Genomic DNA, 25,376 nt, shown 5'->3' with positions numbered 1-25,376 from the left:
ATAGGACAAAATTTAAGTGAATGTGGATTTGGTAAAAATATCTTAAGTAGGTTGCCAAAAATATGAAGTATAATAGACAAAATCAGTAAATTGGACCTCGTCCAAATTAAAATACTTTGTTCTACTACGGACACTACCAGAAAAGTAAAAATTAAGACACAGAACGGGAGAAAATATCTGTGAAACATGTAACCATCGCAGGGCTTGTAATTTTAATATATAAAGAACCCTTAAAAGTCAATAAGTGGTAAGCAAACAACACAATTATAATGGGCAAATATTAGAACAGATTCTTCATCAAATAAGATAAATGGATGGCAGTTAAGCTCATGAAAAGATGCTCAACATTATAATTAGGGAAATGCTAGTTAAAACTAAAATGATATACCACAATACACCTATTAGAATGGCTCAAATTAAAAAAAAAACTGAAATTGCTAGGGCTCCATGACTACATGACATGAATATATGTGGTTATGGATGTTTGGAAACAGCTGTGCAATTTCTTAAAATGATAAACATATACTTACCATACTGTTGCTCTTTTTATCTAGAAGAAGGGAAAGCATATGTCCACACAGTCTTGCACATAAATATTCATAGCAGTTTTATTTGTAATAGTCAAAAACTGGAAACATCTAGTAGACAGTAAAGGCATCAAATTTTCTGACATCTACCATAGCAACATTTTTCTAGGTATATCTCCTAAAGCAAGAGAAACAAAAGGAAAAATAAACTATTAGGACCGCATCAAAATTAAAAGCACAACAAGGAAAGACAACCTAATGAATGGGAGAAGATATTTGCAAATGATTTATCTGGTAAGGGGTTAGTATAAAAAATATACAAAGAATTTATACAACTCAACACCAAAAAATCAAATAATCCAATTAAAAATGGGCAGACACATAAACAGACATTTCTCTAATGAAGATATCCAGATGGGAAATAGACACATGAAAAGATGCTCAACATCACTGTGGAAAATGGTATGAGAGATTATCTCAAAGTTAAAAATATAACTACCCCATGATCCAGCAATCACACTGCTGGGCATTTATCCCAAGAATACTAAAACACTAATTCAAAGGGATACTTGCACCCTTATGTTTATAGCAACATTATTTACAATAGGCAAATTATGGAAGCAGCCCAAGTGTCCTTCAAATGATGAATGGATAAAAAAAAAAGATGTGATATATATATATAATTATTAATTATATAATTATTATATATAATTATAATATATAATTATTCAGCCATGAAAAATAATGAAATCTTGCCATTTGTAACAACATGGATGGAGCTAGAGCATATAATGCTAAGTGAAATAAGTCATATGATTTCACTCGTATGTAGAATTTAAGAAACAAAACAAAGGAGCAAAGGGGAAAAAAAACGGACAGAGAGACGAGAGAGAGAGAGAGACTAATCAAGAAACACACTTTAATCACAGAGAACAAACTGATGATTACCAGTGGGAAGGTAGTATGGGGACGGATTAAATAAGTGATGGGGATTAAGGAGTGCACTTGTCTTAATGAGCAATGGGTAATGTATAGAATTGTTGAATTCACTATATTTTACAGCTAAAACTAATATAACACCGTATCAAACTTTAAAAGTTTCACATTTCACATTTGTATCTCACCATTACCACAGTGGCAGTTATGAGAGCTTGACCAGGCAGCAGGTCCAAGCAGCATTTACAGGACAAACTCCCTGTTCATACACAAGTCCTCATGTACAAGGTCTGAGGGTGCCTGCAATAAGAAGCCAATTCAGTCATCTGTGTGAAAAGAAAGGTGTGGGCTGATTTGTTTTGTGTGGTTTCTGAGCCCAAGAGGTGAATATGCTTAATACACTGGTAATACTAGGAAGACAGTATAAGAGCAATTTTTACAATATTTTCCTCCTGACCTAGTGGTATCTTATTCTATTAAATATAGGCCTACAGAAAGAAAAAGGTTTGGTTTGGTTTGGTTTTAGTGAAAATGTCTCTTCTCAATATAAGTTACAAGCCAATCGCTACAGAATGAACCACTTGCCACTTATGAATGGCAAAAATATGTGCCATTTTCTCCCAACAACTTTTGTCCACTTTAGAGCCTAAAACCGGTTGAGATAAGTATAAAGAAACCACACACATTTCCAAAAATGGTAACTATATACGCTTTGTAAGTATAACAAAGGAATCTTATGCCTTGCTCCTCCATGGCCGGGGCTCTGTTGGGCATGATTTTAAATGAAATCCAAGCATCTTTTCTTCCTGTTTAGTTAGGTGTGGCTGCCAGGAATGCAGAGTAGCATTTAGGGTATAAAGTACTCTATTCTCAAGGACAACACTATAGTGAGAGAGACAATCTCACCATATGCCAAGGATCTCCTTGCAGGTGGAGCAGACAAGCCCTGGGTAGGACTAGAATGCAGGGCTCACAGGCTCTCTGCCCTAGCCTCATGATAACCCTTTGTGCCAGAGCCTGGGTTTTGCAGCAAAACTCAGTTCAGGCCAGGGAACCTTAGGTCCACCAAGAATCCTAAGTAGTCTATTAAGGCTTCTGCAGTGGCCAGTCCTACTTCTTTAATCATTAATTTACCAGAGGAATAACAGGATGATACTCTTCCTTGGGTGAGCTAACAATAACCCTGGCAGGTAGGGTGTCTGCTATTCATGCACGCTAAGAATAGAAGTGAATCCCTTAAACTGATAAAGTACATGAAGCCAATTATTAATGTAGTGCTTCTCCACTCTAAATTCACCCTTCAAAACATGCTCTCTGATAATAGACAAAATTTTTAGGTATCTCTCCTTCAAAGTGACACAATGTTATATTTTCTCAGTAGAAGACACTGGAGGGAGATTGAAGGAAATGCCTCCCCTCTTATTTCCGGTTCTTAGAGGCAAGGGTATGAGGATATTCTCAGTGCTCTGCCCCAGGCAGGAGACGAGAACAACTGTCCTCATTGAATGTGCAATCCTGGTGTGGCCTGGCGATCAGCTTTCTGTGACTTTCTTCATAGAGACATCCTGTGCTCTAAACCACCTGCCCACTGATTCTCTCTGCTTACTTTCTCTACTGCTCCCCACTCTGCCCCCCCTTACGTTCTGTCCAACAACAGGTTTATCCTCTCTAGTTCTCCCAGTGCTACAGCCCTCCCAACACCAAGGCCCTTCTGATTCTACATGCAGAACATTTTTAGCTCCAGGCCTCTAACTCCACCAACATCCCTATTTCTACTACATGCCCAAACACAATGCCACTAGTTGTGGCTTGTCCACATTGATGTGTTCCATAGGGTTGTGTCCTGCTTACCCTGTAACTGTAGACCAGCTCTGGTTCTGAAAACCCGCTCTAGTTCCCACAAACCAGCAAACTTCTCTGCCATCCAACAGTTTCTCCTATACTTTCTCCAATGAGGTGTGAATTCCAGCCTTGGAGAAGGGATTCCCCACTCCAAATTGGTCTATCCTTGAGTACTCTCTCTCAGCCCCAGAATACATAGTGATTTATGATACATGCGTTGCTGTAAATAATTTGGAAAAGAGCAGACTTTTCAAACGTGGTTCACTGAGACAATCAGGCAGGGGTGGGTGGGGAATAGAACCCTACTCAACACCATACAAAAGCATCACTTGTGGGGGGATTAACACATAACTGTGAAAGACAAAACCATGACTATTTTAGAAGACAACATAGAGAATATGTTCACAGCCCCAAGGAAGGGACAGACTTCTTAAACAGATAAGTACTAATAATAAAGAAAAGAATGATAATTTGACTGTATAACATCTGTTCACAAAGCATAGCATAAAGAAAGTGAAAATGCAAGCAGCAGAGCAAGGGAATATTTTGGCCAAACATATAATCGAAGGACTAGTATTTAAAATACATAAAGAACTCAATAAATGAGTAAGTGAAGACGGAAAATAGAAGAATGGCTGACAGAGTTAAACTTGAACAGTTCTTTCACAGAAGAGAAAATCCAAAGGCTCATAAACATAAGAATATGCCAAAGCTGAACAGTAATAGTAAAAAAAACAAAAAACAAAAAACATTTTTGCAATCTTACATGTAGGTGAAGATGTCTAGCAGCAAAAACTCTATGCTACTTGTGAAATAGTAAATTGGCACCACTACTACAGAAACCAATTTGGCGTCATCTAGAAAAACTGAAGATATTCATACCCTATATCCAAGTGAATGTGGTTTTGGAGGTATACCCAAGAGACTTCTACACATGTGTTCCATGGGAAATTTCCAGGAATGTTTACTGCAACATTGTTCATAGTAGTTAAAAACTAGAAACAACTCTAGTGTCCATCCACTGTAGAACTGTATAATTATATCATAATCACTTCACTAAAACTATACACTGGAATGCTAGTCAACAGTGGGGATAAAGGATTTACAACTATATTGAACAACTTGGATGAGTCTATCAAATCACATGTATATGATACAGTGTGAGAGAAACAAGCGATCAAAGGAAGCATGCAATTCAATTTATATAACTTAGTATAAACTATATTATTTAAGAATGTGTACAAAAAATGGTAAAGCTATAAAGAAAGCACTGAAATGATTATTGCAATGTCGGGATAATAACTTTATCTATAAGGAAGGGCACGGGTTGTGATTGAGAGGAATACTGTCTGTACCCAGGAGAGCTGGCAATGGTCTGTTTCTTGATCTTGATCCTAGATACATGGGTGTTTGGTTGTTTTCCTTGTTTTATTTTGTTTGTTTTGTTTTTGTTTTAAAGATTTTATTTATTCATTTGAGTGAGAAATGGTGAGAGTGCACATGAGCAGGACAGAGGGGCAGAGAGTGAGAGACACAGAAGCAGTCTCCCAGTTGAGCAAGGGGCCTTTTTCAAAAATGACTTAATTAGGTTTTTAGTTTTATAAGTTATCTAAATCTGGCAGATATGTTTTATGCACTCCTCTATATCTCAGATTTTAAAAATGGCTTCCTTTAAAAATGTAACAGAAGGAAAATATGTGAAGTAAAAATTTTGACGAGGTTTCAGATGTAAGGGATAATAAAATTGTTCTTCCTATCAAGAGATCAGCAAGTGTCCATTATCATTAAAAAGGGGGAAAGTGGGGATTATTTAAACTATATGTATCCAATAATCTAGTCATCACTCTAAGCCTTTCCCTTGCTAGATATTTCACCCTTTATTGATATCATTTCCCAAATCACAGATGACAGACAAGTCGGAAAATCATCATCATCATTAATACAATCACTAAGGCATCACAGGCCAAATCCATTACAATGAGATTGGGCCACCACGCTGAAATGCAAGCAGGTACACCAGGACGATTGAACATGGTCATATGTGCATTTTTCTCAGTAGAGTCCATCACAGTGACTTAGGGTTTAATCTTACCACGTTTAACTGGTACTCTGTCCAGAGACCTCCATGTGCTGGAGAATCTAGCATTAACAGAGGAATGTTCTGAGGAATGCTGTGGGATTGGACATGAGATTTACCATGATGTAATGGCAAAGAGTTGGTTTAGGTTGGGCACTGTCTTGGAAGGACCCAGGAGTGGGTTGGGTTTTCCAGGATTCAGTATAAATTGTTTCATCTTCCAAGCTTTGCACTTCTAGGCTGAACAGTGGTAATCTGTTTTGGCCTCACCTCTTACTCATTCTAATTTCTGCATCAGCAAGCCAAAAAAAAAAAAAAAAAAAACGAACTGTAAGACAAATTTTCCTGAGGACCTTTTTCAAGACAGTTCTGGATATGGAAGCTACCCAGAAAAAAATAAAAAATAAATAAATAAAAAAGAAAAGGACATCATTTTCATTTGAATTTGCTAGCATTACGGTACTTTGATGTTGACACAAAGTGTTATTGTTCCAGGAATTTTCTCTCACTGGATTGATAAATCCAGCCAGCCAGCCAGGCAGCCAACCAGCAAACAATTTTTTTAAAAGCACCATACTTAGCACTGGGAGGGAGTGGGGGTGTTTATTTTGGTGTATATAATGACACAGAGATTTAAGTTGCATTTAGCAGATAGATTGCTCGGTTAAATGTACCGAATGAACTTTCATTTCCCCACTATCTGGGAAGACATCCTTGATTTCCTACAAATACTGGGTGTAGAACTTACTTGTGCATACGAGGCTCTGCCTCTGGGCTTTCTATTCTGTTCCAGAGATCCAGTACCAGAATATTTAAATCACTGTGTCGTTAAACACGTTTTAATATCTGATAGGGCCAGTTTCTGCGCATTGCACATTTTTTTTTTCCTTTCAGGAACGTGTTCGGGCCCGCGGCAGGGGGCGGGGTCGCGCCTCCTCCGCGGCTCCGGTTCCAGCCGAGCCTCACCGCCTCGGAGATGGAAAGCCCAAGGCTGCTCCCGCCTCGTGGGACACGACAGAGCGGTGGTGCTGGCAGCCCCGCGGGCGGCAGCCGGTTCCACGGCGGCCCTGACCCGCGGGCTGGCCAGGTCCCCGCGCGCCGCCTCCTGCTGCTCCGGGGCCCCCAAGATGGCGGGTCCGGGAGGCGGCGCGAGGAGGCCCGCGCGGCCTCACGGGGCCCGGGCCTGAGCCCGTTGGCGCCCAGGTCGGATTATGCTAGTGGCGGCGACAGCGATGACTTCTTCCTGGTGCTGCTGGACCCGGTGGGTGGCGATGTGGAGACCGCGGGCGATGGCCAGGCCGCAGGGCCTGTATGGAGGGAGGAGGCCGAGTCGGTCCCACAGCTGCAGCAGGGTGAGAGTGGCGCGAATCCCGCGGGCCGCCAGGCGCTAGGCCCCCGCTGCCTGTCTGCAGTCCCCGCCCCAGCCCCGGCCCAGAACCCGATCCCCGCCCCAAGTCTGGCACCCGCCGCGGCCTTCACGGGCACTGTCACCATCCACAACCAAAACCTGCTCTTGCGCTTCGAGAACGGTGTCCTCACCCTGGCCACACCCCCGCCGCCAGCCTGGGAGCCTGAAGTCGCGCCTGCCCCTCAGCCTGGGGGTCTGATGGCTCCGCAAGCGGGGGTCCAGCCCAACGACTGCCCTGAGCTGCCGCCCGACCTCCTGCTGGCCGAGCCGGCTGAACCGGCGCCGGCCCCAGCGCCTGAGGAGGAGGCAGAGGGCCGGGCCGCAGCCGAGAGTCCCCGCAGGCCGCTGGGCCCGGGCCCGGGCGTGGTGCTGTACCTGTGTCCCGAGGCGCAGTGCGGACAGACCTTCGCCAAGAAGCACCAGCTGAAGGTGCACCTGCTGACTCACAGCAGCAGCCAGGGCCAGCGGCCCTTCAAGTGCCCCCTGGGCGGCTGTGGATGGACTTTCACCACCTCCTACAAGCTCAAGAGGCACCTGCAGTCGCACGACAAACTGCGGCCCTTTGGTTGCCCTGCGGAGGGCTGTGGCAAGAGCTTCACCACGGTGTATAACCTCAAGGCGCACATGAAGGGCCATGAGCAGGAGAACTCGTTCAAATGCGAGGTGTGCGAGGAGAGCTTCCCCACTCAGGCCAAACTCAGCGCCCACCAGCGCAGCCATTTCGAACCTGAGAGGCCATACCAGTGCGCATTTTCCGGCTGCAAGAAGACGTTTATCACAGTGAGTGCCCTGTTTTCCCATAACCGTGCCCATTTCAGGGAACAGGAACTCTTTTCCTGCTCTTTTCCAGGCTGTAGCAAACAGTACGACAAGGCTTGTCGCCTGAAAATTCACCTGCGGAGCCACACAGGTGAGAGACCTTTCCTTTGTGACTTTGACGGCTGTGGCTGGAACTTCACCAGCATGTCCAAACTCTTGAGGCACAAAAGGAAGCACGAGGATGACCGGAGGTTCATGTGCCCTGTGGAAGGCTGTGGGAAATCTTTCACAAGGGCTGAGCATCTGAAAGGCCACAGCATAACCCACCTGGGCACAAAGCCTTTTGTGTGCCCTGTGGAAGGCTGCTGTGCCAGGTTCTCTGCTCGCAGTAGTCTCTACATTCACTCCAAGAAACACTTGCAGGACGTGGACACCTGGAAAAGCCGCTGCCCAGTCTCTACTTGTAATAAGCTCTTCACATCCAAGCACAGCATGAAGACCCACTTGGCCAAAAGGCACAACCTTGGCCAGGATCTCTTAGCTCAGCTAGAAGCTGCAAATTCTCTTACGCCCAGCAGTGAACTTACCAGCCAGGGACAGAATGACCTCAGTGATGCAGAGCTAGTGTCTCTCTCCTCTGATGTGCCTGGCAGTAGCTCCGCTGCAGTGCTGGACACAGCATTGGCAAACTCTGGAATCTTGACTATTGATGTGGCTTCTGTGAGTTCAACTCTGGCAGGGAGCCTCCCTGCTAATAATAATAATTCATTAGGGCAGGCTGTGGACCCTCGGGCCTTGATGGCCACCAGTGACCTTCCTCAGAGTCTGGATACCTCTCTCTTTTTTGGAACGACAGCCTCTGGTTTTCAGCAGAGTCCCTTAGATATGGATGATGTCTCAAGTCTAAGTGTGGGGCCATTGGTATCTCTGGGCTCTTTGGCTATGAAAAACTCGAGTCAAGAGCCCCAGGCTTTGACCCCCAGCAGTAAGCTTACAGTGGACACAGATGCTCTGACTCCTTCAAGCACCCTTTGTGAAAACAGTGTCTCGGAACTACTGACGCCAACCAAAGCAGAATGGAATGTACATCCTGACTCTGACTTCTTTGGACAGGAGGAAGAGACCCAGTTTGGATTCTCCAGTCCAGCAGGAAACCATGGTTCTCAGAAAGAAACAGATCTTATCACAGTGACTGGCAGCTCATTTTTGGTATGAACTAACTATTAATTCCTTGCCACGTGGCTTATTCTTATGAATTACACTCCATTTTAAGGATATTCTGGACTAAATGTTTAAATCCAGTAGTCATTTCTTATAGGTTTGAAAAAGAACAAAGCCCTGGGCTACAAGTCTGGAGATTTAAATTATGATCTTGACTCTGGAACTGTCGAGTTGTGTGACCCTGAGCAAGTCACTTAATCTATCTGAGCCTTAATTTCCTTATTTATAAAATGAGGTGGTTTGAATTGATTGTTTCTAAGGTCTTTTTAACTCTGTATTTAATGATTTTGAGTTCTTTCTTGAAAATTTTAGGAAATCTTACCATGATTTACTATTGCATGTGCTTCTAATATAATGAAAATGCATTGAGAGTTAATGATCAGAGATTGTGGAAATGGTGTTTAACTTTAAAATTTTAATGGAAATTTTACAGAATGTCAAATATTTCTAAAATTTCATGATCTTTAAGAAAGAAAACTAAAAATATGGTTTAGTTCTATTTACTTCCTTATTCTTCTTGCTTTTTTTTTCCAATGGAAGGCTGTATTTGGAAAATGCCAGAGCTTTGATATGATAAAAACCCAGAAATAGTTTTATTGTGGTATTGGATAAGTGGCCTTAAATAAGTCATGTAGGTAGCATCAGTAGGCTTCAGTTCCGTAGCTGTAAAATGGTCATTATAATGTACACATACCTGGTGCATCATAGACTTATTTTTCTCTCCCAGGAGTTAGTTTTTTGGGGAGAATGTTATGGGTTTTGGCATGTTTTAGCGACTCTTTATCTTCTTTCCTACCCCTCTCATTCCTTCCTCAAAGAGGAGAAATTAGCATATTTCACTATGACATTTATGCAGGCAATAAACATTTATGAAGTTTAAGTAGTGGGAAGGGAATCTCTTTCTTCCACAAAGAAGAAGGATTTTTCTCCATACATTTCTTGTGTATCATTGGCCACAAGTCTCTTAGTCTGAATTATATAGTATATTTGCTCTGCATTCAAAGCTGGCCTGTAGAGTGAATATATAGAGCCTGTGATTCCAAGATAATCTGGGAATGGATCAGGGTGAAATTTTCTCCCTCTGTGTCTCAGAGAACTCATTGCTTGCCTTCTCCCTGAGTTGGAATGAGAGGTTTCATTTGCATTTTTAGTAAATATTGTCTGTCTTACTTGAGTATAGCATTTTAGAGTTGATGTAGCACTTTCACAACTTATATTTGAGCCTCACGATATTGTGAGATAGTTGTGGCAAAGTTTTAACTATAACTTATATGGAAAATTAAAATTTACCTAAGTCACATTATAAATGAATTTTATATTTATTATACACATATTTATTTATTTACTTATTTATTTATTTACTTCAACGCCCATTTTATTCTTCTGAGTTCCACGATCACTTTTGTTTATAACCACTTGTCTTATTCCATTGTAATTGATGTCTCTTCCCTTCTTCAGGCTCTGTTCTCTCTCCAACCTATTCTCTAACATCTGCATATCAGTTTCTGTCATGATTTTTTCCTTTTAAATTTTAATTAGGTCATTTTCATGGTAACCATCTCTCAGCCATTCCCTTCATGGCCCATTTTTCAGTCACAGTATTTACTGCAAGTCTGAGTATGCATTACAAAATTATTTTCTGGATTTAGATGTCAATGTATTTCTATATAAATCAAATGATAATGGGGAATTTTTTGTTGGGTTTCCATGAGACATGTTCTTTTACTTTTCTAAATTTTGTCACCATGTTGTTCTGCTAGCAAACACTATTCGTTGCTCTGAAACATTCTACCCCAGTGCTGCTTGCATGTAGATGTTTGTGGATGACAATTAGAGCACTTTTGCAGTGCACTTTATAATTTGCCACTTTGAAATGCAACTTTGCTATCTGTTTTTAAATTGGTTGTGCTCATTCAGTGAAAAAGCAAGAAGTATATACATAAATTTGTAATTCAAAGAAGTGGTCAGAGTATGATTATTTCTAACTATTTAACAGTTATCCCTCAGCACTTTGGAGAGATTTTAAGCCCATTTTGGAAATGTGTTGTCATTAGTTAAGTCCCCTTAAATAGACTTTTCTTCTTTTCCTACAGATAGGAATATAGAGGTCTGAGGTAAACATGCAAGTTATAGGCATCTGTTAAGATATATAACCATAGGGGATCCCTCGGTGGCTCAGCAGTTTAGTGCCTGCCTGCCTTTGGCCGAGGGCATGATCCTGGAGTCCCAGGATCCGAGGCCCGTATCAGGCTCCTTCTGCCTATGTCTCTGCCTCTCTCTCTCTCTCTCTCTCTCTCTGTGTGTGTGTGTGTGTCTCTCATGAATAAATAAATTTTAAAAAATTAAAAAATATGATCATAAGAATATTTTATTTTTTTACCATAAGAATATTTTAAAATTATTTCACTTTGTTTCTTTAATCCCCCAATCCTCTTTCTTTCCTTTAACAACTATTATATTCTGTGGAATTTTCAATGGACAAATATTACGTTCCTTGAAGATAAAAAATCTTGTAGTTGTTTTTGGGCTCACACAGTTTCTTTCAATCTATTTGTTCAAAAGATTTCTTTTTTCAGTACCATTTTCCCAGTAAGATGGTGGAAATGGCATAATGTTACAGTCAGAAGTGTAACTGCAAACATAATGGCTACATTTCTGTTAGTGTTGGCATAAAAATGCCATTTAAAAATAATGGAACATGATTCAGTGTTATCCCATTTGCCTTACATACCTCTTAAGTCCTTGTTTTCAATTTTGCCAATTGAAAACACTGTATCAAAATGCTTTGCAGAAAGATTTTCATCCAGGGAACTCTGTTGAACATGTTCATCATAAGCTAAAATATGTTAAGCTTGACATTTTTATCATTTCATTATAGTATTACATAATTGAAAGTCTAGCAGAAGTAAGACTTGATAGAATATGGGGATCACTTTTCTTTGTGGATTAAATCTTCATATTGCCATCCAGGAAAAATAAGAGAAGACTTGGTATAATAGAGTATTCATGACTACTCTTTGATTCCAGATAAAACATTGATTAACCCCCTTTTTGGGAATACTCATAATCCTTTAGTAATTATTGATACCAAAGAGATCCACTTGATATTCTTTTAAGGACTTTATTTATTTATTTGAGAGAGAGCGAGAGTGAGAAACAGCGGATGAGAGCAGTAGCATGAGCTGAGAAGGAGCAGAGGAAGAAGCAGACTCCCCACCTAGTGGGGAGCCAGATGCAGGACCTGATCCCTGGACTCTAGGATCATGACCTGAGCCAAAGCCAGACACTTAACCAACTGAGCCACCCAGGCGCCCCCACTTGATAATTTAGATATAGCTCACTCAAAATATGTGCTAATGAAAATATAAGGCTGAGCTAAAATTTGTGTATATATTGCTTTGAACAAAAGTTTTTACTGGCAATTTAAAAAACTAAAATGTGTTGGGGACTTAGAGAACAGATTATCTAAGCTCTTTGTCAGAACACAACTATATCTAAAAAGCAAAGTGCATACTACAAATGAATTTTTATATTTGTCAAATCTGGGTTGACAGGGCCTTTGGTAATAGCTTTTAAGCTAAGAACCTCACTGTATATTTCAAGTTAATTTACTGACTACATACAAAATACAAGGTAGAGTACTAATAATATAGAGAAGTAAAATGTAAGCCACATCTTAAAATTTTGGAAAGGACATAGGAATTCAAATATCAAATATTTCACAACTAAACAATATCAGGAAACATGACTTCAGACATCAAGTTAGTGGCTTGGAAGAAAAGAGTGGGGCAGTATCAATGATTTAATGGATGGTTAGATTTAGTTATGCCGAGAAGAGAGTAGATGAATTCTAGCCAGGGAGAAAAGAACAGGAATGAATTTGAAATGGAATAGTCCACACGACACTGGGAGAGACCATCTAGTTCAAATGCAGGGCTCATGTTTGGTAAATTTGGAGTGTTAGGGCTAGACTGCCAGTATGAAGCCTAACTCTAAAGAGCTATGAAAATCAATCATAGTGGGTAGGCCTTTATTATGAGCATGGTTAAGACCCAGGGAAGATATTTAAGAAAGAAAGTCAAATGATGAATATACAGAAAGTTTAATATTTGTGACCAAATCTGAGTTCTGTGAGACTTGGTGTTTTTTTTTGTTTTGTTTTTTACAACCATACTTCATCCCCCCCCCCCTTTGGCATGAACTGTCTTTGTTTTTATTTATTTATTTATTTATTATTATTTTTTTAATAAATTAATTTTTTATTGGTGTTCAATTTACCAACATACAGAATAACACCCAGTGCTCATCCCGTCAAGTGCCCCCCTCAATGCCCGTCACCCATCTCCCCCACCCCCCGCCCTCCTCCCTTTTGACCACCCCTAGTTCGTTTCCCAGAGTTAGGAGTCTTTATGTTCTGTCTCCCTTTCTGATATTTCCCACAAATTTCTTCTCCCTTCCCTTATATTCCCTTTCACTATTATTTATATTCCCCAAATGAATGAGAACATAGAATGTTTGTCCTTCTCCGATTGACTTACTTCACTCAGCATAATACCCTCCAGTTCCATCCACGTTGAAGCAAATGGTGGGTATTTGTCATTTCTAATGGCTGAGTAATATTCCATTGTATACATAAACCACATCTTCTTTATCCACTCATCTTTCAATGGACAATGAGGCTCCTTCCACAGTTTGGCTATTGTGGCCATTATCCATAATGTGGATTTGATGGAAGGGAATAAAATCATTTAGGAGTCTATTGTAAACTAATTTCAGCGTACTGTGGTAACTTGATGTGGAAACATGGCAGGAAGTGAGAGATATTGGAGATATTCCCAAATTGAAAAAACAAATGTAATTTGGTGACTCATTGAATATATGAGAAAGAAAAAGAAGCAAAAGCATCAGAAAAAGAGCAAAAATGGGTGACTGGGTGGCTCAGTTAAGTGACTGACTTTTTTAAAAAAGATTTTATTTATTAATGAGAGACATACAGAGAGGCAGAGACAGAGAGAGAAGCAGGTTCCCTACAGGGAGCCTGATGTGGGACTGGATCCCCTGACCAGGGATCATGCCCCGAACCAAAGGCAGATGCTCAACCGCTGAGCCACCCAGGCATCCCAAGTGATTGACCCTTGATTTCAGTTCAGGTCATGATCTGAATCTCATGAGATCAAGTTCCACATCAGGCTCTGTGCTCAGCAGGGAGTCTGCTGGAGATTCTCTCTCTTCCTCTCCTTCTACTCCTCCCCCTGCTCACACTCTCTCTCACTCTCTCTCTAAAACAAACAAATCTTCAAAAGAAAGCAAGATCAGAAATGAGTAAGGATTTCTTGGAGACTGTAAAAATTACATTTCATTATCACGAACAAGAAGGGTATTGAAATCTTTTCAGGAGTACATCTGAAAAAAAATGATTCTGGTATGTTTAATTCATTGGGAAGTGATAAGTCATCGTTACCTGCTCTGCTGCAAACTATACATATTGCGGATTATACACAATATTAGACTGGGGGCCACTTCATCTTCCCTGGTTCCTGTTCTCAAATTCACATTTAATGTTTACACTTTTTTTGCCTTTGAGTATTTACAGTCCTCTTCAATATTTTTTTTAAAGATTTTATTTATTTATTCATGAGAGACACAGACTGAGAGAGAGAGAGAGGCAGAGACACAGGCAGAGGGAGAAGCAGGCTCCATGCTGGAAGCCCGATGTGGGACTCCATCCTGAATCCCGGGATCATGCCCTGAGCCAAAGGCAGATGCTCAACTGCTGAGCCACCCAGGTGTCCCAGTCCTCTTCAATCTTATGCCACATCTCCACAATACTCTGCATCTAAATAAGCTTACACTCTTCCCTACTATGGATATTTCACAGATACTTTGTGGTATCTAGTAATATAATAATTTCTCAATAATTTGGGAGATGCTGTTTAGTTATTGATTTCAATAGTTCCTCAATATAAACCTTGTAAGAGTAAGTTTTACAAGGAAATTTTTCTCAGACGGAAAGAGATAGGAGTAGGATTGTCTAAAACTACCATGTGATCTTTGGGGCTTCTTACTCATAATTCCCTATGTCATTGACTGATACGGTGTAAGAACTCAGTCATAGGAATCACATCCTCTGTTATCCACTTACCCCAAAATATTTTGTACTTTTCATTGTACAAAATATTTTGTACTTTTCATTACCACTATTGGTGATAACTCAGAAGGAATGAAGTCCAAAGAAAAAGCAAGAATAAATAAGTAGCACAAATAAATACCTGGTGATTACATTTTATTTGATGGTGAATTTACTATCCTACATTGTCAACAGAACACTTCATCTCATTCTACTTTTCTGTTGACATATATGGACCTGGAAAACACAGTATCTGTTACTTGACCTACAAAAAATAATTTAGTATTTTAAATAATCAGCAAATGATGCTTTTTTTGTTTTTGAATAACATCACTTTTTAAAATATTTTATTTTCATCATAAAAAGTAAGCCTCCATAGTTTCCTATCACATTGTTCACTTGTATTTCTTTTCTTCCATGTTTTTTGTTTTCAAGATAAATAAATATTAATAAAGGTGAATGAGGAGAGAAACAATAGTTGAAATAATCCTAACCATGGAGGGTAGTCATTGATTCTTTTTTTCTTTTTCTTTTTTTTTTTTTTAGTCATTGATTCTTAAGAACACTGTTAAGATGTGAATTCCTTGGGAATATCTCGTTATCAGTTTATTAAGCAGCTGATAATTATTGAGTGATTACTCTGTGTGAAACACTATGAATTAAAATATAAAAGTATATTTAATCAATTCATTTAAACAAGTATTTCGAGCATATATTTGACAAATTTGCCCTTGTGCTCATACACATTAAGATATAGACAATGAGATAAAAAAAATAGGCAATGAAAATAACGTATAATCCAGTTCTAAATGTTTTATTTTGGAATAATACAGATTTAACTAAAATAGCAGTTGTCATTCTCAGCATATGGATTATTAGTGAAGAGGCAAAAATCAAAGCACATTTTATCAAAAGCTATTTCAAAAAATTCTAAGAATCTAAAATTTAATCTGGGATGCAGCAAGTAGGGTAAACTACCCTAAATTAAAATTTACACAGACTTTTGAATGGTACCTTAAATAATTACAGCAAAATCCTTTGGGAAATAAATTTTAAATTTTGCTTTATTTTTAGTTATTCTAGATTAGAATCCTGGATGTAGTAAGTGTTCATATGTGTACACATACACATACATACATATATCTGAAAGTGATATTTTGAAATAGTATAAAAACATATTATTTTCAAATTAATTAGCATGAAAATAAATGGTACTAAACTAAATAAAATTTCCTCATATTAGACAAAGTAAACTTAATTTCTGAAACAGAAATCCCACAGACTTTAATTAGAAAGTATTTCTTTCATGTAGGTACACTAGTTGAAAGGAGGGTTATATAAATTTAATATGATATTTAGGACTGAGAACTGGAATTCTGAATGGAGAATTCTGAGAATTCACCAATCATGTGCTTAAGTGTCAGGGTAATCATAAGGCAATCATTTAGGATTCTGAATAAAATATAGGTAACTTAATACATTTGGAAAGAGGAAAAAAGTACACCATGGCAAAATAAAACTCTCTTTAGTGCAAGCACTGTTTCCAAGATGCAAAACAACTACAAATGGTAGCAGAAACAAAGACATTTCAGCTTTCAAGCATTCTAACTTTGGGATAAAACCAATAAATTATTAACCTTTATCAAGACTTCTTTCCCTTTCCAGTTTATGCTGCAGTCTGTGTGAAACTACATTACACTGGATGTGGAAAAAAGTAGCTGTGTCACATGTCTGTTTGTGAGGAAATCAGCCAAAATAGAAAGCTGAAATGGAATTTCCACAGGCAATGACTCAGTGAATAGACCAGCAGTTATCCTAGGCTAGTTCTAATTTTAGAACTAGCTGCTGGATGGAGTGAGAACTTTTTTTCCTCTCAATTCATGTTGGCATTCTAGTTAATACTAAATTTAGGACTTGGTGTTTCTAAGAAATTCAACAATTTTCCCCGTAAAATTACCTTAAGTTCCTTTTTTTAAAAAAGATTTATTTATTTATTCATGAAAGAAAGACACAGACTGAGAAAGAGAGAGGCAGAGACATAGGCAGAGGGAGAAGCAGGCTCCTCGCAGGGAGCCTGATGTAGAATTGAATCCCGGATCCCCGGACCACAACCTGAGCCGAAGGCAGACACTCAACCGCTGAGCCACCCAAGCGTCCCTTACCTTAAGTTCCTATGCTTCTTAGAGCTAATTATCATTTTATTGTTAATTATCAATAGTATCAATAAAAATTGTATCAGATGCCATGATATACTAAGAGAAAAAGAGATAAGTCATATATTTTTATTGTCTCACTTTTCAAATTGCTGTTATGTAAAACCTGTATTTCTCCTTTTTTGTTATTAGAGGACTCCCTTTCCCACTTGGGTATGTCACTGTTGTTTATGTAATCCTGCTGATTAATCTGATATATTTTAGAGCATGTAATATAGTCCATTTTTAGAAGACCTGTCTACAATACTGAGTTTTCAGATGAGACCCTAAAAATTTGGTTGACTTGTATTTTATTGTTTTTTTTTTTTATAAGCATTGGAGAGTCCTTTTCACTACTTAAATCTACTGTGTATTATAAAAACTCAGTGCTCACAGGAAGTTTTGCAAGATGATCCTGATTGTCCTTCGAAACTTCAGATCTCTTTTGGGGCAAAAATTTCTCAAAGATGAAATGGTACCTGAATTTACAAAAATAATTGAGGATTCTCCCCAAAAATCGATATGAGAAAATAAAATTGAAACAGCAACAGGTTAATTTTGTTTTATAGCCAAATGTTTTGACTTTTTCTAAGTGCCTTTGGTTGACAACATCTGGATAAAAGCACAATGGCAATTTTGAAACATGCCTAGTATTTTCCAATTGCAGTTAGTAATACAAAATTTTCAAATAGATGTTATTATAACATTGGTCATCTGTCTAATACCATCTGGCTTTCAGAAATTTAATGAAGAGAGTAAAAAGTGAAAAGTTTTCAAAATTTAGGCCCTGCCTATGAAATGCCAGAATGTGCTCACATTAGATGTCACTAATTACTTCACATGGCAGATAATCTTGGTAGTTGGTGCTTTTAACTATTTCTACTTTAAATATTCTTTAAAGTGGATTATTAATTTTTAGGGTATTCACTTTTATAAGTATTTCTCGTATATTTTGAATATCTTTATCAGATATATCATTTGCAAATATCTTCTCCCATGCCATAGGTTGCATTTAGTTTTGTTGATTATTTCCTTCACTGTGCAGAAGCTTTTAATTATGATGAAGTTCCACTAGTTTATATTTACTTTTACTTCCCTCACCTAAGGAGACATACCTAGAAAGAAGTTGTTATGGACTGTGTTAAAGAAGTTATTACCTGTGTTCTCTTCTATGACTTTTATGGTTTAAGGTCTCACATTTAGGTTTTTAATTGATTTTGAATCTATTTTTGTGTATGGTGTAAGAAAGTAGTCCAGTTTCATTCTTTGGCATGTTGTCCAGCTTTCCCAAAATCATCTTTTTGAAGAGACTGTCTTTTTTGGATATTCTTTGCTGATTTGTTGAAGATTAAGTTATCATATAATTTTGGGTTCATTTCTGGATTTTCCATTCTATTCCATTGATCTCTATTTTTGTGCCAGTACCATACTGTTTTGATTTCTATGGCTTTGTAGTATAACTTGAAGTCCAGAAATGTGATGCCTTCAACTTGACTTTTCTTTTCCAAGGTTGATTTGTTGATTTGGCTACCTGGGGTCTTTTGTGGTTTCATACAAATTGTGGGATGGTTTGTTCTAGGTCTATGAAAAATGGGTAGTATAGACATTTAAACAATAAAAACCCTTTCAATCCATGAGCATGGAATATCTTTCCACTTCTATCCTCCATCTTCAGTTTCTTTCATCAGTGTTTCATAATTTTCCCTCACTAGAAAATAATTTTCTGAGTATAGGTCTTCCACCTCTTTAGTAGGTTCATTCTTAGGTATCTTATTGTTTTTGGTGTGATTATAAATTAGATTGAATCCTTAATTTCTCCTTCTGCTGCTTCCTTATTGGCATATAGAAATGCAACAGATTTCTGTACATTGATTTTGCATCTTGCAACTTTACTTTATTGAATTTGTTTATCAGTTCTAGCAGGTATTTTTTTGTTTGTTTTTAATCTTTCAGGTTTTCTATATAGAGTATCATGTCATTTGCAAATAGTGAAAGTTTTACTTTTTCCTTGCCAACTTGGATACTAAAAGGCATAAAATTTATAAAAATGAACACACTAAAAACTAATAATCCACCTTAATGAAAGTTTCTTTTTGTTATTTGATTGCTGAGGGTAGGACTTATAGTACTATGTTAAATAAAAGTGGTAAGAGGGGACATCCCTCTCCTGTTCCTGACTATAGGGAAAATGTTCTGTTTTTTTTTTTTCCCCATTGAGGATGGTATTAGCCATAGGTTTTCCATATATGGCTCTTATTATGTTGAAGTATGTGCCCTTTAATCCTGTGGTGATCGTTTTTTACACGATGTTGTACTTTGTCAAATGCTTTTTTTGCATCTATTGAAATGATCATATGTTTCTTATCCTTTCCTTTATTAATGTGATGTATCATGTTGATCAATTTGTGAATATTGAACCACACTTGAAGACCAGGAATAAATCCCACTTCATTGTGATGAATGATATTTTAATGTGTTGTTGGATTTGGTTTGCTAGTATGTTATTGATAATTTTTGCATTTATGTTTATCAGGGATATTGGCCTGTAGTTCTCTTTTTCTTAATTTTTATTTATTTGTGATAGTCACAGAGACAGAGAGAGAGAGAGGCAGAGACACAGGCAGAGGGAGAAGCAGGCTCCATGCACCGGGAGCCCGATGTGGGACTCGATCCCGGGTCTCCAGGATCGCGCCCTGGACCAAAGGCAGGCGCCAAACCGCTGCGCCAACAAGGGATCCCCTATAGTTCTCTTTTATATTGTTGTTTCTATCTGATTTTGGTTTCTGGATAATTCTGGCCTCACAGAATGAATTTGTAAGTTTCCTTCCTTTTCAATTTTTGGAATAGTTTGAGAAGAATAGGTATTAACTCTTCTTTAAATGTTTGAATTCGCGTGTGAGGCCATATGGCCCTGGGCTTTTGTTTGTTTTGAGTTTTTAAATAGATACAATTTTGTTACCAGTTATAGGTCTGTTCAAGTTTTCTATTTCTTCCTGTTTCAGTTTCAGTAGTTTATACGTTTCTAGGAATTTATCTATTTCTTCCAGGTTGTCCAATTTGTGGCATATATTTTGTCATAATATTCTCTTATAATTGTTTGTATTTCTGTGGTGTTTGTTATTATTTCTCATATCTCAATTGGGATTTTATCTTGGTCCTTTCTCGTTTCTTTTTGATAAGTCTAGGTAGGGGTTTATCAATTTTATTAATTTTTTTAAAACTAGCTCATGGTTCCATTGATCTGTTCTATTGTTTTGTTTTGTTTTTTTTTTTCCATTTCTGTATCCCTTATTTCTGCTCTAATCTCCATCTTTTACTTCCTTCTTTTGGCTTTAGATTTTGTTTGTTGTTTTTTTTTCTAGTTCCCTTAGGTGTAAGGGTAGGTTGTTTATTTGAGATTTTTCTTGCATCTTGATGCAGGCTTGTATTGCTATGTACTTCCCTCTTGGGATCACCTTTGCTACAAACCAAAAGGTTTGGACCATTGTGTTTTCATTTTCATTTGTTCCTTTATAATTTTTTATTTCTTCTTTGATTTCCTGGTTGACCCATTCATTGTTTAGTAGCATATTCTTTAAAATCTATGTATTTGTGCTTTTTCCAATCTTTTTCTTGTAGTTGACTTCTAACTTTATAGCGTTATGGTCAGAGAAGATGCATTGTATGATTTCAATTTTTTTGAATTTGTTGAGGCTTGTTTTGTAGGCTACAATGTGATCTTTTTTTTTCCTATAAATTTATTTTTATTGGTGTTCAATTTGCCAACATATAGAATAACACCCAGTGCTCATCCCATCAAGTGCCCCACCCAGTGCCCGTCACCCAGTCACCCCCACCCCTCACCCACCTCCCTTTCTACCACCCCTAGTTCATTTCCCAGAGTTAGGAGTCTCTCATGTTCCGTCTCCCTGTCTGATATTTCCCACTCATTTTTTCTCCTTTCTTCTTTATTCCCTTTCACTATTTTTTATATTCCCCAATTGAATGAGACCATATAATGCCCACCATTTGCTTCGATGTGGATGGAACTGGAGGGTATTATGCTGAGTGAAATAAGTCAATCAGAGAAGGCTACTATGTGATCTATTCTGGAAAATGTTACATGTGTACTTGAAAAGAATGTGTATTCTGGTGCTTTACCATGGCATGTGCTGAATATATCTGCTAAATCCATCTGGCCCAACTGCCATTCACAGCTATTGTTTCCTTATTGATTTTCTGTTTAAATGATGTGTCCATTCATGTAAGTGGGGTATTAAAGTCCCCTGTTATTATTGTATAACTACTGATTTGATCTTTTATGTTTGTTATGAACTGTGTTATGTAATTTGGTGCTCCTATGTAGGGTATATAAATATTTAAAATTATTATATCTTCTTGTGGAATTGTCCCCTTTATTATTACATAGTGCCTTTTTTGTCTCTTCTCACAGTCTTTGTTTTAAAGTCTACTTTTTTTGATCCAAGAAGGTGGTTGTGGAGTAGAACCCTAGGCTCACCCAGTCCCAAGAACACAACTAGAGACTGAAGAGGGAGCACACAGGGGAATGCACAAGGAAAACGTTTCCCCATAGCCATTTGCTGGGAAAATGAGAGGGACTGAATTTTGTGAGTTCTTGCAACCAATGGGGCCTAAAGCCTGGAATGCAGAAAGATATATGCAAATGACATATCTAATAAGGGGCTAGTATCCAAAATGTACAAAGAGCTTACAAAACTCAATACCCAAGAAACAACCCAATTAAGAAATGAGCAGAAGACATCAACAGACATTTCTCCAAAGAAGACATACAGGTGGCCAACAGATACAAAAATAAGATGTTCAAAACCCCTTATCATCAGGGAAACACAAAACTACAATGAGCTACCTCACATTTCTCAGAATGGTTAAAATCAACAAAACAAGAAACAACAGATGTTGGTGAGGAAGTGGAGAAAGGGGAACCCTCTTGCAATGTTGATGGGAATGCAAACTGGTGTAGTCACTGTGGTAAATAGTATAGAGGTTCCTCAAAAATTAACAACAGAACTACCCTATAATCCAGTAACTGCACTACTTGGAATTTTCCTCAAAGAATAGAAAAATACTAATTCAAAGGGATATATGCACCTCAATTTTTATAGCAGCATTATCTCCAGTACCAAATTATGGAAACAGCCCAAGTGTTCATGGACTGATGAATGGATAAAGAATGGATAAAGATGTGGGATATGTGTGTGTGTGTGTGTGTATGTGTGTGTGTGTATACATATAAAGATGTGGGATATATATATATATATATATATATATATATATATGCCAATAAAGAATAAAATTTTGCCATTTTCAAGTACATGAAGCTGGTGATTATTATGCTAAGTGAAATAAATCAGAGAAAGACGAATACCATATTCATATGTGAAAATTAAAAACAAAACAAACGAGCAAAGGGACAGAGAAAGAGAGAGAAGCAAACTAAGAAACATACTCCTAATGTTAGAAAGCAAACTGATAGTTACCATATGGGAGGTGGGTGGGAGTATAGATTCAATACATGATCAGGATTAAAGAGTGCACTTGTGATGATCACAGAATGTTGTGTGGAATTGATGAATCACTATATTGTATGCCTGAAACTAATATTACCTTGTATGTTAACTAACTGGAATTTAAATAAAAACTTTAAAAATAAAGTGTACTTCATTTGATATGTTTGCTACTCATCTTTCTTTTAACATCCATTTGCATGACAGGTGTTTCTACATCCCCTCATTTTCAATCTACAAATATCTTTAGGTCTGAAATGAGTTGTAGGTGACATAGAGATGGGTGTTGTTTTTTGTTGTTTGTTTGTTAGCCATTCTGTCACCCTATATTCTTTGGAAAATTTAGTCCATTTACATTCAAAGTAATTATTGGCAGATATGTATTTTATCATTTTATTTTTTGTGGTTGTTTCTGAAGATTTTTTCTGATCCTTTCTTATCTTTCTTTCAGTGTTTGCTGATTTACCGTGATATATATTTTTCTTTGCATGTTTATTAGTGTTATTTGGTATATTGTTACCATTATGTTTGCATATAACCTCTGCATATAGCAGTCTATGTTAAATTGATGATATTTTAAGTTTGCTATTTCATGTGATTTATGTAAATGTTTGGCAAAAAAAACCTGATAGTGTTGTTTTAATGAAAATAGCTATGTCTTCTGAATTATCAAGTATAAATACAATACAGTAATGCAAATTTATTCTACTTGAGTGTGTTCTTCCTGAGCTTACATAGATTTACTGATTAGATAAGCTGACATCATATCTATTAGATTTTTTAAATTATTTATGTTGGGCAGCCTGGGTGGCTCAGTGGTTTAGCGCCACGTTCAGCCCAGGGCCTGAACCTGGAGACCCCGATAGAGTCCCACATTGGGCTCCCTGCATGGAGCCTGCTTCTCCCTCTGCCTGTGTCTCTGCCTCTCTCTCTCTGTGTCTCTTATGGATAAATAAAATCTTTTAAATAAAATAAAATAATTTATGTAACTGTGCATTAATACAAAAATTTCCCATTTTGACAAACTTTATTCAACAGTAATTATGCTTTATAATATGTCAACTTATTTTTAAAAATAAGCTTCATCTGTGTATATATGCATATACCACATCCTCATTATCCACTTATCTATTGATGAACACTAGGGTTGCTTCCAAATCTGGGCTATTGTAAATAATACTGCAATAAACATAAGAGTACATATATCTTTTTGAGTTTATGTTATTATTTTGGGGGGGGGTTAAATACCCAATATTGGAGTTATTGAATATGTGGTAGTTCTATTTTTTAAAAGATTTTATTTTTTTATTTATTTATTCATGAGAAGCACAGAGAGAGAGAGAGAGAGAGAGAGAGAGATGCAGAGACAAGGGCAGAGGGAGAAGCAGGCTCCATAAGGGAGGCTGGCACGGGACTTGATCCCGGGTCCCCAGGATTAGGCCCTGGGCCGAAGGCAGCGCTAAACCGCTGAGCCACCTGGGCTGCTCAGTACTTCTATTTTTAATTTTTTGAGGAACTTCCAATCTGTTTTCCACAGTTGTTGCACTAATTTGCATTCCCACCAATAGTGCACAAGACTTCCTGTCTCAACACATCCTCAACATTTAGTTCTTGCATTTCTTATTTTAGCTATTCTGACACGTGTCAAGTGATAATTCATTGTGGTTTCAATTTTAATTTCCTTGATTATTAGTGATGGTGAGTATCTTTTCATATTTCTGTTGGCAATTTGTATGTCCATTTATGAAAACTGTCTATTCAGTTTCCCTGCCTATTTTAATTGTATTATTTGATGGCTTGTGTGTATGTGTGTGTGTGTTGAGTTGTATAAGTTCTTTATATATTTTGGATATTAACCCCTTATTAGATATATCATTTTCCAATTCTCCATTCAGTAGGTTGCCTTTTGTTTTGTTGATGGCTTCCTTTGCTGTGTAAAAGATTTTAGTTTTGGTGTCCCAATAGTTTAATTTTCCTTGCCTGAGGATACATACCTATAAAAATATTTCTACAGCTGATGGAAAAAAGATTACTTTTTGTTTTCTTCTAAGAACTTAATGGTTTCAAGTCTCACATTTAGGTCTGTAATCCATTTTGAGTTTATTTTTCTCTATCGTGTTAAAAGGGTCCAGTTTCATCTTTCACCATGTAGCTATTCAGTTTTCTAAGCACCGTTTATTGAAGATGGTGTCTTATCTCCATTGTATATTCTTGGAATTTTTGTCATTGGTAAATTGGCCCTATAATTGTGTGTTTATTTCTGGGCTTTCTGTTCTGTTTCGTTGATCTTTGTGTCTATTTTTGTGCCAGTACCATGCTGATTTTTTTGTTTTTATTTAAATTCCATTTAGATTAAAAAATAAATAAATTCCATTTAGTTAACATACAGTGAAATATTAGTTTCTGTTATACAATATAGTGATTCAATACTCCATACAACACCTGGTGCTCATCACAACAAGTGCCCTCCTTAATCCCCATCACCTACTCAACCCATCCTCCAACCACCTCCCTTCTGGTAACCATCAATTTTTTCTCTGTAGTTAAGAGTGTTTCTTGTTTTTCCTTTCTGTTTTGATTACTACAGCTTTGTAATATGTCTTGAAATCTGAGATTGTGATACTCAGCCATAAAAAAACAAGAATGAGATCTTGTCATTTATAATAACATTGGTGGGACTGGAGAGTATAATGCTAAGTGAAATGTCAGAAAAGAAAACTACCATATGATTTCACTCATATGGAATTTAAGAAACAAACCAA

The 25,376-nt window shown here is 37.6% G+C and overlaps 1 protein-coding gene across 1 annotated transcript; it reads left to right on the top strand.

The window, feature by feature from the left end:
- The first annotated feature begins 6,267 nt into the window (after nucleotides 1–6,267).
- On the top strand, nucleotides 6,268–22,776 carry LOC144308691 (zinc finger X-linked protein ZXDB-like). Its single transcript, XM_077889551.1, has one exon. The coding sequence runs from the start codon at nucleotides 6,359–6,361 to the stop codon at nucleotides 8,762–8,764; it is 2,406 nt and encodes an 801-aa protein (XP_077745677.1). The 5' UTR covers nucleotides 6,268–6,358; the 3' UTR covers nucleotides 8,765–22,776.
- The last annotated feature ends 2,600 nt before the right edge of the window (nucleotides 22,777–25,376 follow it).

This window comes from Canis aureus, chromosome X (assembly GCF_053574225.1).
Source record: "Canis aureus isolate CA01 chromosome X, VMU_Caureus_v.1.0, whole genome shotgun sequence".
NCBI classification, from domain to species: domain Eukaryota; kingdom Metazoa; phylum Chordata; class Mammalia; order Carnivora; family Canidae; genus Canis; species Canis aureus.
This window is presented reverse-complemented; position numbering and strand designations above follow the sequence as displayed.

Coding starts and splice junctions, on each gene's coding strand:
- LOC144308691 (XM_077889551.1), top strand. CDS start 6,359: ATGGAAAGCCCAAGGCTGCTCCCGCCTCGTGGGACACGACAGAGCGGT.